Raw genomic sequence first — 17463 nt, 5'->3', positions numbered from 1 at the left:
AAGTGTCAAAACTTTCGTACATTATTAGCCGTTCCATTTTTGTCTGCCGAATATAATATAATTTCGAAACTTGATATTATTTTTGCATGTTGGCCACATCGATCAATAGAAATCGAGACGCACTGTTCATCTGTTTATTAAGTAAATAAATAATTGTAAATTGCAGTTAGATGGTTTCAAAATTTTCAAAAAATGTGCACAAATTGCATATCCATTTAAGGTGACCAGTCTGGAGATTGGTCCTTCCAGTATTTTATCTAATCCCGCGGAGACCACAGTGGCCGTAAAGCCTTGGCTGTTCCATATTCATGTCATAAAAATTGACCTGGATTTCCATGAATCGACCAATTTAAATAGAATTAATCACAAGTGATCAGTCGCTGATACATAGCATAGGTGCCATGTCACTTTCGATTATCTTTAAAATTTTAAGATGTTTACTGTTTTATATATTTTTCATTTATTGTTCTGAAAATAAGTATAATAAATTTTTTTTTGCCAAATTAACAATCGATTCAGCTGAATCACTGGATGAGCTGATTTGATTCAAAATCTGTTTCTTATCTGATCCATATTGACAAGTCACAGAAATATGCAAGTGCCACTCTCAAAGCCTCGCCTCTTCGTTGCATCAACCTGTCAACCAGTCCACCAACTGCTTGCGAAAATGTATGCCATTGAGCTGGTAATGCTTTGCGCAACTCAGTAGTGTTATCATTTCAAGCAAATTAAAACGCACAGACGAGTTCGTCATAGTCAACTTCCTACAGGCCGATCTTTAAGCCGTCAGGTTTTCAACACAGATTACGTTATTTTGTCTCAAAAAGTAAATTACTTGAATAGACCGAATACCCAACGGTTTGAATGCCGATCTTAAGACAGACAGGCCATGATAATAAATCCTTCTCATAGTCCAGTTTATTTAGGCCTTCCTCGAGCAGCGGAGACAGATGCACCGGTTCAGCTCTGCAAACCTGTAGATATAAAACTTCAAGGTGAAAGCTCCTCGAACTCTAGGAGCCAGAACGAAGGTGCGTTTGCGGAAGACTGATGAATTTTCAGTTTACGACCCGCCACCCATTGGCTAGAGAATTCTCCACTTGTACTAAGCAATGGAAACAGGAATCTCGACCACAAACCCAGAAGGAATAAGAATCGAGTGGCAACTTCTCCAAAATGTGCAATCAAATTTTGTCAATCCCTTTTTTTTAAGTCTCTTTTCTTAAAATCAAGCAACGTTTGCAAGTTGAAATCAAGCAACGTTTGCAAGTTGAGAGATTGGATGGGAGATTGGGCTTTCTGCCAGGCAGTGGTCCACTCCATCAGTTTACTTGGGTCTGTAGTAGTTAAGATCATCTGCCTTCATGCAAATTTTAAGAAATAGTGGAATGACCGTAGGACACCAACCCAACAAGTGCATGTTTACCATGCCCTGTTCCAATTCTCTTTCGCTGAAGAACTCTCAACCCCCTTATTGCCTCAGTGAGAAAGTCTTACAAGTTCTATTACTTGGGCCTCACAGCAAGGGATACACAGCCGCTAACGGGTCACTTGTCAATCATGGTCAACTTTTTTGGACCTGGCAATGAAGAAATACAGCAATTCTATCTTGGATATACTTATATTCACTGGAAACACGACTTCTAATGCTACGATGAACTGAAATCTGAGCTAAGGCCTTGCCCGCTGACACCTGATCTACCAGGAAACAGAAGGAAATCTGCCATGATGCCCCTAAGAGCTACTTTCAGGATTCAGATGCAATAAGCCATGCATCCGTTGGCCTCTTTGTTAACAAAATGTACAGCACCTAATGCAATGACTGGAAACACCGTGGAGACAGATTCATAACAGAGACATGCACCCCAGAAAACAAAGAAGCAACATATCATCCAGATAATGCAATTCTCTCCCCCTTTGCAGTTTAGAGGACCAGAATTGCACAAGGAAACCAAGGGTTTGGCTTTCAATGTTCGAGACCAACCAAGTTTTTTGCTCGTCTACAAAGGAAAGCCTATCAGCCCATGGCGTACTTCTGTGTCCAGCTCCGAGCAGTGGATTCATACTTGCCCCGATCAGTTTTGTACATATGAGCAATCTCAGGCACAAGCGGATCATCTGGGTTGGGATCTGTAAGCAACGAGCATATGGAAAGTAGAACCTGCCAAATAGAATGTCATTCAGTACTAAAACAAAATGGCCATTGATAATATCGCAAAAATACTGTCTGAACAGAAATCACTTTCAACGTTACGACTTCCATCATCCTGTGGAATATGTAGAGTAGAAACAGCTAACGAGAATCATATCACCAAACCTCCACGATCTTCAATCATTTTTCTTCGTTTTTGTTATAACCAATCTGCATTCCTAATTCCATTGTAATATAGACCATGAATTTTATTGTTTCTTTATTAAGCAAAGACTCATAATGTGTTGGCTGAACTGTTTGCAACAAGAATACAGGGGTTACCGCACAGAAACATGTTTTCCCATTTTAAATACTGGAACACACACACTGGAGAAATATGAAGGCTGCACGAAGACAGAAGGAACAAAACTATGAAGCCTGCAGCTTGGAAAAATTTTGGAATGAGATATCAGTAAGCAGAGACAGGCAAAGCTTCCGACGGTGGAAGAAACCACAATAGACAACACAGGATAAAAAAGCAGGAACTAGCAACATGTAACTAATAGAACTTTTTAGGAAGACACGGGGAGAAAATAATGAGAGGAGGGCTCCACAATACAGGAAACAAGACTTGAAAATTCTCCAGTTTGGCATCTTTCACGAGCAGATATTTGTAACCAAATGAAATGAGCTTGCATGGAGGTGGAACAAACAAAATGTGTAAAGCAAGATTAGGGAGGCAGAAAAACAGTAAGAAAACATCATAAACTAAGTGAAATGTCATATAAGTTGCAGGAGCACGGAAGCAGGTTATACGTTATGGAGCCTAACAAGAGACCATGTGTTGTGGCTGGAATAACCAAAATACCCCTGCTAATTAAATGGAAGATCCCCTCCCCCTATAAGAGCAAAAGCAGAATCTAGAAAAACCTCGCCCTGTAAAATTTACCAGAATGCCCCCCACGTTAAAACTTAAAACGTGGGAACATGTCTTCCCATGTTAACAGCATAACATGGAAAGTGCCCTTGTAAGTTGCAAGTGCCAAGCAGTGCAGGGGAGAGAAGTGTTTTGGAAAAGAACAAATTAGATGGATAGAGTTAAACATATAAAGAGCAACAAAATACATCAATGAATAAGTTATCCTCTATCGACAAATGATATGAAGTAGATTTTAGCAGATGCACATGTGTTTAGGTTTTCCCATGTACGACCACATGATTGGCTGGTAAATCTGCATATACAGTTCAGAAGCAACATAAATTATGTTCACAAGCAGGCTACAGAGAAAACATAAAATAGACCTTTGAAATAGTTAAAGCAGGACTCCACTGTTCTTTCAGGATATCAAGGCAAATGCTCCCATTGCTGTTAATATTTGGATGAAAAACCTTGGTCCGAAATGCCACCTAAAATTCAAAAGAAAACTGGAACTCTTTAACAACATGAATGAAATGAAGAATGAAGTCTGCAAACAACACCAAAAGAAGAGAAGAGGAAATTCAGTAAAACAAGAAAAAATATCACGAACTCAGATCTTTAGTGGTTGAAGACATCTTCAATGCAGGGAACCTAAAATTCTTGCTTCTAATTAAACAAAGACGAAGTCTGTAGTAGAATCTAGCCGCTGAACAAAACCGGTTGCAACATTAATACCAATATTTCTCGAGCAAGAGACACACAGTCTCACCAAATATATTGAAGTTCTCTGATGAAAAGGCTCAGATTTATTGCTTCAATGAGTGTTTGGACAAGTATATACAGGACAAACTCTTTTGCAATGCCTACCCTGTTTAATAAGAACTTTACATTCAAAGTATCCGGCCACTAGCACGGGAGATTGATTGTACTTCTTTTAAGGATAAAATACACTGTCTAAAAAGACAGATAAAAGATAAAATTGTGATTAATAAAGTCTAATGTTCAAAAGGAAGTTTAAAACTAAATGAGTTAAAATTCGACCGTCCTACAAATGTTCAAGGCTTCAAACCAAATTTCTCAAATTTCAAAAAGTTCAAGTGGTTTTCTTTCCCTATCAAGTGAAATATGGAATTTAAGCAAGAACACAATAAGCAAGAGAGCATCAGTATCCAGCCCAAGAAAGCCTCTGTGAAGCGATACAGAAGTCCACTATACTTTAAGTGTAGCAACACTAGCATGTCATGTGCTACCTTCAACATCAACTCCAGAGCAAGAACCAATCTAGGTTATATTCTTCAAAACGGACCAGCTATACCATCAGAAGGAACAAAGCTTCAAGAGATGAGCAGGATACATTTCAAGGAAACAGAATGCTTGTTCAAATACGATGCTTTTCAGAAGCTGCACTTAGTGCCTTCATATAAATGTGCATCCATCCACAGAGGATAACCCACATTTCGATGACAACAACAACAAAGCATACATTTAGGTATAAGCACTCCAAAACACCAACTAAAGCTTAAAAGGAAGTTCTCTCCAGAGAACAATGCACACATGCATCTTCTTACACAATACACCATGCTACATGCTTGATGCAAATGATCTAGAAGAGAAAAAAAAAGTCATTTTACCCAAACTTTAGCCCCTAAGCCCCACAATTCTCCCTACATAACTAGCACATAAAAAATTGAAAAGAATATCTTCAAAAAATCTTTTTCCCTAACGACAAGCAAGGTCTGACAGCAGAAGTGAGGACCCTTTTGTAGGGAAAACCCTGTACAGAGAATGACCAATAAAAGCTTTCTTATGGTATGCCAAACACCCCTTTAAGGTTATTGGCCAACTAGAACTTTTGTCTCAAGCAAGCAAACCACCAAGCAAAAAAAAATTCTTGATTGCAACAAACTTCTCCTTCACACAAATAAAAAAATACAGATGTAAATCATCATTACACTAGCCAGCTGCAGATAAAACCTTATTCAAGAAGAGACTTGCAAAATATAGGCATTGTGCCCCAAAATGACAAGAAAATAAAATATAACCTTGGGAGGCTTAAAAGGATAGTCAGGTGGAAAATGAATTGTAACTAAAAACACGCCTCCAGCATAAGGGCTATCAGGAGGTCCCATAATTGTCGCTTGCCAATGGAACATATCTTCAGCCACAGGACCTGCAGGCATTTGATAGAACATGTTAATCATCCACATATTTTACACCAACTCCCAATGATCATAAAAATTCAATTATGCAAGTGCCAGAACAAGAATCAAACACATACCCATGTAAGAGTGCAAAACTGCAAATTAAACAAAACACGGAAAAATTTGCTTTCAGGCAGAGGACTGCCTAAATCCCCTGAATACTACACATACCATCAAATTACTTTGAAAATAAAAAGAGGAAAATAGCAGCAACCAAAAGAATGAAAAATGTGGACTATCCTTTCTTTCCGAAGAGTGATAACCAGGAATTGAAGTTTTTTTCTTTCTTGAATCTATAGCTTAGATTTATCCAGAGGAGAATGCAGATAAAACGGCTCATCAATTATGATAGTGCTAAGCAGCAGCAATTAGTATTACGAGCCTTCCTACTCCTCATGTGTTCTCCTAACCGATCAGACGGGTAACATATGTCAAGCTAACAACTTATAAATGCAAGTGCTAGATTCTCCTAAATGAAACAGGCCCTTTTTTATATTTGTTGGCAGAGCCTCACAAAGCCAAATAAGCTTGTTTGCTCATTTGCACTTGCCTGGTGGCAGAGCCTTGTATGGCTCAGGGTGGATGCCATGGATCCAAGGCAGTCACCAACCACCTGAATTGTAGCATTGAGGCTCTTTATATGACCCTCACAACCTACCAGAAGAAAAACAAGAGTGAAGTGCTCACAATTGTCCTTGCTTCCCATATTCATCTCTGCTACTCTGCTTGTCACTGGTTTTGGACCTGGTTGTTGGTGCCTGCTCTAGGTTAGTTTTTTTGGTGCCATTTCTGAACTTGCTCTGCTAGCACACAACGCAACCAAAAGGTTATCAGACTAAGTCTGCCTGTAATATCCAGAACCTTCTCATATCCAAAATAAGCTCCTCATATGCCAGGCTATTTACAGGGCAAAACTGGCAAGCAATGAAGCTGGTCCAGTTGCAACTGATAAAGCAAGCTATGGCTACAAAGGAATCTAGTGTAACTAGAACCTAATAAAGTGGTTTAGCTAGGAATCCTTAACTCAGGTGACTCTTTGTGTTCACCAGACAATTCAAAATCTAGTGAAGTTCTTACCACACCATTTTAACAATCTAGCTTTATTCTAGAAAGCAACCATGGAGATATGGCCTCAAATGATCTAGAACTTCTTTTCAACCAACCCATCATGGACCTTGACGATGAACTAAACAAACTAAGTTTCCGTTTTGATGTTTACAGAAACAATATTGGAAAAGCTAAAGAAGACTCAAGGGGTGATTCAGAAGGCCCTTTCACACCAATGCCAGAAAGAACTTTTTTTCTTGAGGAAAACTGATGCAGCAAATATAGCCAAGAAGTATCATTCATGAACCTTTGAGAGCTGTAACACCAAACTCACATATTTCAGTATATATCAGAAGCAATAGCAAACAACAAAGCAGTTACTGTAACTACAAATGGCCATAACTTATAACATAGTTCAAAATCCATATGGAAAAAAAAAAAAAAAAAACTAGAAATAGCTTCCACACACAATTAACAAACCATAAGCCCACTAAGATTGAAGGTGGTAAATTTAATCTAATTGTATGCCATGAGGCAGATCTGTGAAGAGCATGTGCAATATAAAGGCCAATAAGTCAACCAAATCACAGGATCTCTGTCTAATATAGCCTATGTCACATAGGTACGGGTACGGGTGCCGGTACTGACCATTTTCAAAAAACTTGGGTGCAGGGGTACGGCCGTATATATATATAAACAATAAGAAATACTTAGAAAATATGTATCAAAATAAAGAATATACATCAACATAAACAAATAAATAACATAGAATATATATATCAACGGCTCTTGCAGCAGTGTGTTTAAAAAACCTATGAAAAACTTTAAACATATGGACAACCAAGCAGCCCCCTAGTCAAATATGAACATCAATCAAATTTTCACATCCAAAGAATAGAATAAAATGTAAGGTGGAAAAATTAAATCAAAGTAAAATTAAGCAGTTTGGACCTATAGGCACCCAAGTATCAAAGTACCCATTTTGGGTACGGGTACGGCGACACGGGTACGTGGACCTGACCTTACTGAAGTACCCATGTGACTTAGAATATAGCCATTTACGAAGCAAAGTCTCATGGTTATGAAACATCGTCCTTCCCATTACTTCTTCCAATTGTGCATAAAATCTGACACCAGAAGTATGATCCAAATGGAACATACACTGAAAAGGCTGCCACACAACTAAAGGTCGCTATAATGAGAACATGTCATGGATGCAGCCACGGCTTGATATGATGAGAACATGAACTGCTTGTGACATGTATCCAGTATTAGTAATATAAAACCATAAAATGATAAAAGTATTGCATCCCAATGAAAACTTTTCAGAATGGGCTTCCTCTTACTAGTGTCATGTCATGTGTCCAATAGAGAACATCTCAACGATGACTAGCCACCTACCTTCATGCGACTGATATTTCAAACCATTTACATACGATATACACCCTCAAAAAAAGGTACTGAAAAACTCATTTGATAGTCAATAAGAAGTGCGACTTGCAAGTTGGAACAGGGAGATTCTTACATAATGAACTGTCAGCTTAAAAATGGCCAAAATGGCAAAATATGAAACCGAAGCTTCGACCCACTTCATATTCCCAGGCATTAAGAACGAAAGAAACAAAAAATGGAAGTTCTCTGTGGATCATCTCACGAGCTACAATTGCGACCTTTTGCAACACTTTAGTAAGAGTGAGCTATCTGCAGTTATATACAGCTAGCTGGAAAATGGACTTCGGCAGCATTTGAGATTTAGTAGAACGCTGTAACGTAACAGATAAAAATACCTGCACTGCATGAGGTTGGAGGATCTTTCTGCAGGTCCTTAAGTTCCTTTAAAATGCGCTTGGATGCCATGGAATTGATCTGGATAAACGACGGAAGCAGGGAAAAGAAAAAAAGGAAAAAAGAAAGAAGAGCTGAATATTTTAGAACCAACATAATATATCAGTGACCAAATCCAACAATACAGAATAAATCAGCATGTCAAGTTGGACCCAAAACCCTAGGCAGAGAAACCCAAAAAACAAACACCAAGTTTGCAAACCCAACATCTAGACCATGACACACAAGAAGTTCCCAATAGAAAGTCTCGACACAAGTAAATCTTCGATCGGCTCAAAACCCGCAAATTTCACCTCCCCAGCACACTAAAAAAAATTCAAACCTCACCTACAACAGAAACCTGCAACCGGTTTTGCATGAACCTTCCCCTAGTTGGCACAGCATAAAGGTACAGTGAACTGCACCATAAAATGTTCAAATACCCAACCAAAACCAGAGGTCCTGATATCTTCTCTCCTTGCACAAGAACAGAAACCCTAAAGCAGCTAGAAACCTCGAAAGATAGATCATAAAATGTTCTACAAGATCAAACATGCTTACCTAATTCAGAAAGACAGATCACAAAATGCATCCGTCGATTGTCAGATTGTTTAATCAGAAAGAGAGACAAATTACCTAGACGATCGACGACGAACGATCAAGAAGCCCGGGTACTGGGATAAAGAAGGGGAAAGGAGAGATTATTTTCAACGCTGCCGGCGCCGCCTCCACCAAAGCCCTACAGAAATCGTCTTTCCGGTTAGGAAGAGACTTTGACAAAAGCGCAGAAAAGAAATCGCTGGTGGGGAGACACGAACAGGTTAGAGCCGATTCCCTCCTCTCCCTCCTCCTTCGCCGATCTTTCTTCGAGCGGACGGAGAGAGAAAGAGCGAGAGAGAACCATCGTTCTTTATGCACTGTTCTCCGTTCTAGGATTTTCTCAGATTCATCCCTAATTTTCAACAGATTGACAAATTTATGTCCGACTTGTTGATATTGACAGACTTACGCTTACCTTTTAGTTGGGAGTTCCGAATTAATGTTTGATGTTATAGGCATCAGTCGAACCGTTCCTTCTCTCTAACGCGCAGTCGGCAGAAATCAGAGGATATTGAGCGGGTCGAATGCAATTTCAAAAACAAATTGTCCCTTGAAAAAAAATCTGCAACACTCTCATGGCTCCAAGTAAAATTTTAATAGATAACGATCACTTAAATATTTCGTCTCCTTTTAGGGCCACTGTTAGAATGAATGTGCGGATGAATCTTAGAAAAGCTTTCCTTCTAACAAATTGGGAAGTGATTATTAAATAAATTTCCAACGGGAATAACGGTGTAAGCATTCATTTAGCAATTCCTTTTTATGATTTAGTATTGCACACGTTTTCAGCTTTTCTCTGCCATCAAGATCAGATCAGGAATAGTAAGCACCTTACCTTTTCACTTTCTATTTAAAAACACCACCAACAATTCCAAAAGTAAAGGCCAACGAGGCACCATCAAATAAAATAAAAAGGAATATGATTCTGCGGCTTATATGTCACTTTTCTCATTTTGATTTGGTCAGTGATCTATGAAGTTAGCTTTTGAATAGCCGTGATCTATTCTCAAACTTCTTTTGGTGATAAAAAATCAATTGATGAAAATAATTCCAAATGTACAAACTTAAAAAGGTGTATTTTTTTTTAAACTTATGCACATTATTATCCACGGAAATTTTGGTAAAACAGTGAGAACTAGTTTGGCCAAAAGCTCGGCATCATTTTTCAACATTTTATTCGACTTTTTTGTCTTTAAAAATTATATCAAAAAATTAGCTTTTACAACAAGGAGGGAGAAGTAGTTGATTCCTAAATTCATACTTTGTGCCGATTTCTTAGACATGGTCCACTTTTTTCATGTAATGAAGGGCTTGAATTTGTGTAAACATTCATTCAGATTTGAAGTTAAATCCAACTCCAAGTTTGATATTTAATGCTACTCCAATTAGATATTTCTTTTCTCAGCCCTAATCCTATGCTAAATCCAAATAATTAATATGCATACATACATATATATCATATATATATGAGACACACACACACATCCAGCGCAATTTTATTTACAGATTTCTTGTGTAATTCATGCCAGCCCCCATACTCAATGATCTGGACAAGTGCGCGTGTTTGTGCAACGGTTGGGTGCCTTTAAGCTTACCTTACCAAGTCTAAAAGCTCAAACGAATTCAGAACATCCCATCCATAGAAACGGCATTCAAATTGCTGAGCCTAGCAGGAAAGACGCATATCCACCTAGCGATAAACAAGTCATTGTCAACCATGGTAAGTGTTAACCTGTACCGACCTTATGATGCCTGACAGAGGCCCCATCTATGACAGCCAACTGAAATCAAGTGACTCCATTTTTAAATCTCCCCTTGTCCTCCTAAAATTATCTGACAGCCAAATGAATGAAGCTCATGGTTGAGACTCGAGAGACAGTTTAAGGAGAAAGAGTGGCTGACCAGACCTCCCCATCACCACCAAGATGTACAATAAGGGAAAAAGAAGAAAAACTCCCATGGTAACCCCTTTATGTTCTGGAAAACAAAAAGGACCAAGGATCAGACTGAGACATGCGTCTGTGTCTAGTTAACAAAATGTACAGCACCCATGGAAATTATCTGGAAGCACGATGGAGATAGGTTCATAAGAGAAACATGCACCCCAGAAAACAAAGAAGCAACATATCATCTGGAGAGAGCAGCTCTCCTCAATTTCTAGTTTGGAGGATTAGAATTTGCATAAAGAAAGCCGAGGCCTTGGCTTTCAACATTTGTAACCAAGTCTTTTGCTTGTCTACAAAGGAAACTATCAGCCCATGGCATACTTCTGTGTCCAGCTCCGAGCAGTGGACTCGTACTTAGCTCGATCAGTCTTGTACATATGAGCAATCTCAGGCACAAGCGGATCATCTGGGTTGGGATCTGTAAGCAACGAGCAGATGGAAAGCAGAACCTGCCAAATGAACATTCATTCAGCAAGTTTATCAAATAATCATTTATATAATCTTATACAAATTGCTCTTGACTGGGAGAGAGAACATTTGTGCAACTTTATGATTCCCATCCATCCTGTAGCAGATGTAAGGTGGAGACAACCTATGAGCACCGTATTACCAAATCTACATGGTTTTCCACCATTTTTATTTGTTGCAGAGCTGGATATTTGAACTCGCCAAGACTACATGAAGTCATTTTTTTTCCTCGTATTTATCAAAAAAGCCTCAACGTAGGCTGACCAACTGATTGCAACATGTGCACAGGGGATAGTGCTTAGAAGAATGTCCAATCCAAGACACTTCGGCTAAGATAGTGGAACATTTACCAATTAAGTAGAGTACATATGAAAGCAAAGTGCCAGAATTATAAGCCTGCTTTCTTAAAAGCTTTTGATAGTGGAACACAAATAGGATTTTAAAAAAAAAAAAAAGTTTAGCAAAATATAACTAGTAGAACTTGAATCAAAACCCCAGAATAGAAAGGAGGACTTCATGGCAAAACAGAAGGGCAAAAATTGGTGAACATGGAGTGAAACAAAAAAAAAAGCACACACAAAGAAAGATTAAAGGGCAGAAAAATAGTAAAAGTCACATGACAGACCATATATGTGTCATTGTCCAACTAAGTTATGCATTAGAGAGAACATCCAAGAATAAGTCGTGAAGAGGTTTCAATACCATGAAGAGCCAATAGGGCATGGCAAACAACAACTAATGTGCATGGATGCACATTAGTTGTTATAATGCTATTTCAATTTTCAACAAATGCAGACGACAGAAAAATGACCTTTTACAGAAGCTGAAACCAAAACATAGAAAACTAAGAGTCATATAGAACGTTACATGAAGAGCCAATAGAGCATGGCAAACAACAACTAATGTGCATGGATGCACATTAGTTGTTATAATGCTATTTCAATTTTCAACAAATGCAGACGACAGAAAAATGACCTTTTACAGAAGCTGAAACCAAAACATAGAAAACTAAGAGTCATATAGAACGTTACAAATTTTAATCATGACTGAGCTGTTAAATTTGTATCAACAATTAAGAAGCAACATAGGTTATATTCACAAGCAAGATATAGAGATAACACATGATAGACCTTTGAAATAGTCAGAGCCGGACTCCACTGTTCTTTCAGGATATCAAGGCAAATGCTCCCATTGCTGTTAATGTTTGGATGAAAGACCTTGGTCCGAAATGCCACCTAACAGTTCAAAAAAAATAGAACTTTTAACAACATAAATGATACGAAAAATAAATCTGCAAACGAAGCAGAAAAATTACCCAAAAAAATGAAAAAATAACATGTGTGAAAGATCCTTAGTGGTGAAAGACACTTTCAAATGCAGACATTTAATATCTTGTTTTCAAACAATTTTGTTATATAGCAAAACACAGCCATTTATCTCATCAAACAAACAAGAGACATCCTTAATCAATTTTACTGGACCAATGCTGAAACCGTTGTTGCTTGAACAAGAGACACATGCTCCACCAAAAGTATTGGAGCTCCCTGATGAAAAGCCTCAAGCTAATTATGCGGCAGAGCATTTGAATGAGTATACAGGAGAAAATTCTTAAAAGAATTCTTGTGATCATCTAGTCCTGACTTTACACTAAAAGGATCCAGTCACCAGCATAAATATTGGTCCTACTTCTACCAGGGAGACGAGAATATTCCAAACAATTTTGTTATATAGCAAAACACAGCCATTTATCTCATCAAACAAATAAGAGGCATCCTTAATCAATTTTACTGGACCAACGCTGAAACTGTTGTTGCTTGAACAAGAGACACATGTTCCACCAAAAGTATTGGAGTTCCCTGATGACAAGCCTCAAGCTAACTATGCAGCAGACCATTTGAATGAGTATATAGGAGAAAATTCTTCAAAGAATTTTCGTGATCATCTAGTCCTGACTTTACACTAAAAGGATCCAGTCACCAGAATAGATATTGGTTCTACTTCTACCAGGGAGACAAGAATATTCCAAAATCAACAACAAAAAGTAATCAGCCTAAGTCCAAACGTTTTAGCAGGTCATCATGTCCCCATATTCTAGTAACAACAATAAGGCAGTACCACAAGTACAAGCACTCCAAAGAGCACCAACTAAAACTTTCAAAGAAAATTTTCCAACAGGATTGGTTGATGCTTAAATGAATAAACCATGATGAGAGATGCTTTAAAGTAAACAGTCTGGAGGAGAAAAGGCTTTCAATCTTCTTGGAAAGTTCCATTTTTACCCTTATAAAGATGACACATGAAAAGATTGTGAAGTAAACATCTAAAACAAAATTGTTTATTTCCCCTTAGAACAACTCTTCTGCCAGAAGTGAGGGAGCCCAATGCTACAGGGAACCCTTCCATTGAGAATCACCAACAAAAGTATTCACACGCTGTGCCAAACATCTCCTAATATTTATTTGTGAAACTGTGCCATACAAGATTTTTCTCAAGGAGAAAAACAACCCAAGTAAATATATATATATATATATATATATATATATTGCAATCAAGTACACCTTCATATAATTAGAAAACAAGAAATACAAGTTATCATTATTATTGGTAGCTGTTTGCAAATGATAAAATATTTTTCAAGAAGAAACCTACAAAATACATCCATCACATCCGAAATAAAGTAAATATAAAATATAACCTTGGGAGGCTTAAACGGATAGTCAGGGGGGAAGTGAATTGTGACTAGAAACACGCCTCCAGCATAAGGACTATCAGGAGGTCCCATAATTGTTGCCTGCCAGTGGAACATATCTTCAGCCACAGGACCTACAAGTAATTGACAATTAGGCATCAAAAGAAAATTAATCATCAGCATTCTTTTGATCAACTCTGCATATCATTAGGAGAACTCATCTTTACAGTGCTAAACAAGAAGTGAAATAGACTAAATCTAGTTGGTTGCATATTCAATCAAACATATAAGAAGCTTTAATTTCAGATGGCAAAAGATCACCTAATTCTCATGTATAGTATACACACTAGCAATTGATTGTACCAAAAAACGAAAGGCAGTAACCAAAAACACCAAAAAAAAAAAAAAAACACAAGGAACCATAGATTTTATTATTTTCTCTTCCTAAGGCTGTAGCACAGATTTCTCAAAAGGAGAACACATACAAGAAAGAGTTACCAGTAATGACAGAAACAGTCATGCAGTATCACAAATATCTACAAAAGTTTGAAATATTTTAGGCATTTCAAACTTAAATTATAATATCAGAAAAGTATTGTAAGTTGTGACATTTTGAAAATGTTGCTAGAAAATAAATATCACAGTAATATTATGATATTTTACTTTTTTAGAGAAAAAATATATATCCTTTATGTATATAGTATTCTTTTGATAATATAACAATAACCTTTACCTGCATTTTTTCCCTTGCCATTTCTTTTTATGATTCAAAGGACTTTCATGAATGCTTGTGAATGTTCCTTAAAAAAAACTGCAGAAAACACATTATTTCCTAATTTTTAACTATCTACATTTTATTATTGGGATTTTCCTAAACAGAACCTCTCGAGGACCGAGAATGACATTTGTGATTATCAACTATAGTAACAAAAGCCGCAACAATTAGTATCATGAGTCTTCCTGCAAATTATACTTTCTATAAGCATATTAAATCTGCAAGAGGAAGTCCACCTAAAATCCCCATATAAAAGTTTAAAACCATTATGTTTTACTAAGATAGAGTGTTTTCCCTTTGCCAGAGATGGAGCTACAATAGACTTGTTTGCAATTTGCAATTTCCTTGCTCCAGAGCCAAATAAAACTCAGAGTGGACATCTTTGACACAAGGCAGGTAATGCTAAACCTGACTCTGGACGTGAACCCTTTGCTCTTTGCGCCCCTCTCCCTAACCACAACTCTCCATCGCAATCAACCAGATGGGAAAGAAAGGGGGATAATGGGAACCATTTTCATATTCATGTTCACCAATCTGCTTGTTGTAGGATTTGAGCCCAGTTGTTGGAGCCAATTCTAATTTGGATTACTGGCACTATTTCTTCACTTCGTTTACTAGTAGGCCAGGCATCCAAAACAGGCAACCCAAGTCTACCTGGTAGTTTCCAGATCCAGAATAAGCTCCTCAAATCCCAGAAGGCTCACAGTCACATGGCAACCAAACTGGCATTCATAAAAGCTGGTCCTGTTGCAATTGATGAACCTGACACAACTACAAATGAATAAAGTTGTCTCCCCAAGCCAATCGACTCATCTATGATAAACAAACAATACAAAAAAATCTAGTAAATGACAGGGATTACCCATATTTACCATCCAAGTACCTAATACGTTTTATTCCAGAAGGTAACCATAGAGGTTTGGCCCTTGAATTTATTCCTACCAAAAGACCGTTCAGCAAACAAGCAAACAAATAGTAAGTTTTCATTTTAATGTTTACATAAATAAACTGTTGAAAAAAGAAACATGGATCCAACGATTGTTATAGGATAAACAGTATGCATCCAATAGAACAGCCTCAAAGTCACCAGAATTGGTAAAATGTGAAACCTGATTCTCGTACCACTTATTCATGCCATTAAATAAGGAAAGACTCAAAAAAGGAAAAAAGTTTATAGATCGATCATCCGTTCAACTGATAAAAACTACAACTGCGACATTTCATATTTGGATTTCTGATTTCAAATTTAGTAGAACAAATATTTTCACATGGTACACAGCCCGAATAAAAGTACCTGCACTGCATGACGTTGGAGGATCCTTCTGAAGGTCCTTAAGTTCCTTCAAGATGCGTTTGGATGCCATGGAATTAATCTGTAAATAATAAGTGCACGAAACAAAAAAAAGAAGAATATCGCACCTAGTTAAATGAGGAAGCTTCATATCAGGACCAAAAACGTCAAAACAAGAAACCAACAACAGTGAAACAATTTGACCAAAACCCCCAACCAAATCAGTCCAGAAACAGACACCAACTTCGCAAACGCAATCTTCTAAAACCACGTAAAGTAATTCCCAGATACCACAAACAAAAAGAACCTCAAAGTAAGCTACCAGCACCGGTATATCTCTGATCGGCACAAAACCAAAATTAAATCTCTCAAGCAGCCAACGCAAAGGTCAAACCTAAGTCACAAGCGAGCCGTGCATCCAATTCTATAGTAATCTTCCTTCTGTTCGCACAGCACAGAAACACCCAAAAGCCCCTGGCCAGACGAAACGCATCCCCACGATAAAAAAACAGAGGCCTAGATCTCTCCTCTCGTTTACAAACGCGAAGCAAGCACGAACCCGAAACCCAAACAACTCGTGTTTAGAAAACAAGACAAACCCTCGTCATTGTTTTACAAATCCAAGAAAGGTCTCCTCTACGCTGAAATATATGAACATAAAATACATATATTGATTAACAGGGCGATTGGGATAAAGAAAAAAAAAAAGGAAAGAGAGAGAGAGAGATTACCTAGATGATCGACGATCTGCAAGCCCGGGAATCAATGGAAAGAAGGGGAAAGGCCAAGGGGCCAAGAACCAACACCCAAATCCCCGAGAAGAAATCTTTTTCCTCTTGTAGAGAAAGAATATTGGGAAAACACGCAAAGGGAATCGCGAGTGGGTAGACAACGAAGGGTGCAACCCTTCCCCTCCTCCGCCTCCTCCTCTTCTTTCCTCCTTCCTTTGAAGAGAGAGAGAGTGGAGAGAGAGAGAACGATAGAATGCCAGCCATAAACCAGTTTTTCTTCTTCTGCTTTTAGCTTGGATCTTTCTAGACCTCGAGTCAACTTTTAGGAAATTGACGAATTGATGCCTATTTTTGCTGTTATTGGCACTGACCGGCGACAAATTTATGCTCAAGCTTGCTTTTTACTTAAGTGCTCCAAATTAGTCGTATCATCAAAAAGCTGCTTCTTTTGTACGATAGGACCAAAAGTACTCTTAATTTCTTTGTGAAAAATTAAAACTAATCATTTAATAAACAACGATGTTGAAATGAGATCAGTCTATCTTTATCAGTTACATGACCATGCATTCTTTACGAGCTGGCAGGCATGAATATGTCAAACTGCAGTATATTAGGTTCGATATTTGAAAATTTTTCTGTTGAGATCATTATTATTTTATTAACTCGCTGGAATGTGGTGTCGACATTATGTGTTCTCTTTATGGTTGCGAACAAGAATACTAATCAACTTTTTAAGCATGGCATCAATTGAAATGTATTAATATCCATGAGCAAAATTAATTGTGCACCTTTCCCTTTTCCGAATTTAATGTTCCTTAAAAGCTAGCTACTCCCATCGCTC

General features: G+C 37.8%; 2 protein-coding genes across 2 annotated transcripts; both read right to left on the bottom strand.

The window, feature by feature from the left end:
- Nucleotides 1-1759: 1759 nt before the first annotated feature.
- On the bottom strand, nucleotides 1760-9081 carry LOC116262547 (ubiquitin-conjugating enzyme E2 28-like). Its single transcript, XM_031642006.2, has 6 exons — nucleotides 8941-9081; nucleotides 8759-8861; nucleotides 8086-8164; nucleotides 5093-5220; nucleotides 3434-3538; nucleotides 1760-2161 (listed from the first exon to the last, which is right to left on the bottom strand). The coding sequence occupies exons 3-6, from the start codon at nucleotides 8153-8155 to the stop codon at nucleotides 2018-2020; spliced, it is 447 nt and encodes a 148-aa protein (XP_031497866.1). The 5' UTR covers nucleotides 8156-8164; nucleotides 8759-8861; nucleotides 8941-9081; the 3' UTR covers nucleotides 1760-2017.
- A 1581-nt stretch (nucleotides 9082-10662) lies between these two features.
- LOC116262549 (ubiquitin-conjugating enzyme E2 28) lies at nucleotides 10663-16878 on the bottom strand. Its single transcript, XM_031642007.2, has 5 exons — nucleotides 16623-16878; nucleotides 15895-15973; nucleotides 13832-13959; nucleotides 12267-12371; nucleotides 10663-11117 (listed from the first exon to the last, which is right to left on the bottom strand). Exons 2-5 carry the CDS (start codon nucleotides 15962-15964, stop codon nucleotides 10974-10976), a joined length of 447 nt encoding a protein of 148 aa, XP_031497867.1. The 5' UTR covers nucleotides 15965-15973; nucleotides 16623-16878; the 3' UTR covers nucleotides 10663-10973.
- Between the last annotated feature and the right edge of the window lie 585 nt (nucleotides 16879-17463).

Source organism: Nymphaea colorata, chromosome 10, assembly GCF_008831285.2.
Source record: "Nymphaea colorata isolate Beijing-Zhang1983 chromosome 10, ASM883128v2, whole genome shotgun sequence".
Lineage (NCBI taxonomy): Eukaryota > Viridiplantae > Streptophyta > Magnoliopsida > Nymphaeales > Nymphaeaceae > Nymphaea > Nymphaea colorata.
The sequence above is the reverse complement of the archived record's forward strand: the minus strand, read 5'-3'. Positions and strand labels throughout refer to the sequence as shown.

Excerpts from the sequence above, each read along its gene's own strand:
- LOC116262547 (XM_031642006.2), bottom strand. The coding sequence starts at position 8,155 with ATGGCATCCAAGCGCATTTTAAAGGAACTTAAGGACCTGCAGAAAGAT. Across the intron at positions 5,221-8,085 it reads TCCAACCTCATGCAGTGCAG|GTCCTGTGGCTGAAGATATG; the intron begins GTATTTTTATCT and ends AAATGCCTGCAG. Across the intron at positions 2,162-3,433 it reads CTGCTTTAACTATTTCAAAG|GTTCTACTTTCCATATGCTC; the intron begins GTCTATTTTATG and ends TCTATTTGGCAG.
- LOC116262549 (XM_031642007.2), bottom strand. The coding sequence starts at position 15,964 with ATGGCATCCAAACGCATCTTGAAGGAACTTAAGGACCTTCAGAAGGAT. Across the intron at positions 12,372-13,831 it reads ATCCGTTTAAGCCTCCCAAG|GTGGCATTTCGGACCAAGGT; the intron begins GTTATATTTTAT and ends TTGAACTGTTAG. Across the intron at positions 11,118-12,266 it reads CGGCTCTGACTATTTCAAAG|GTTCTGCTTTCCATCTGCTC; the intron begins GTCTATCATGTG and ends TTCATTTGGCAG.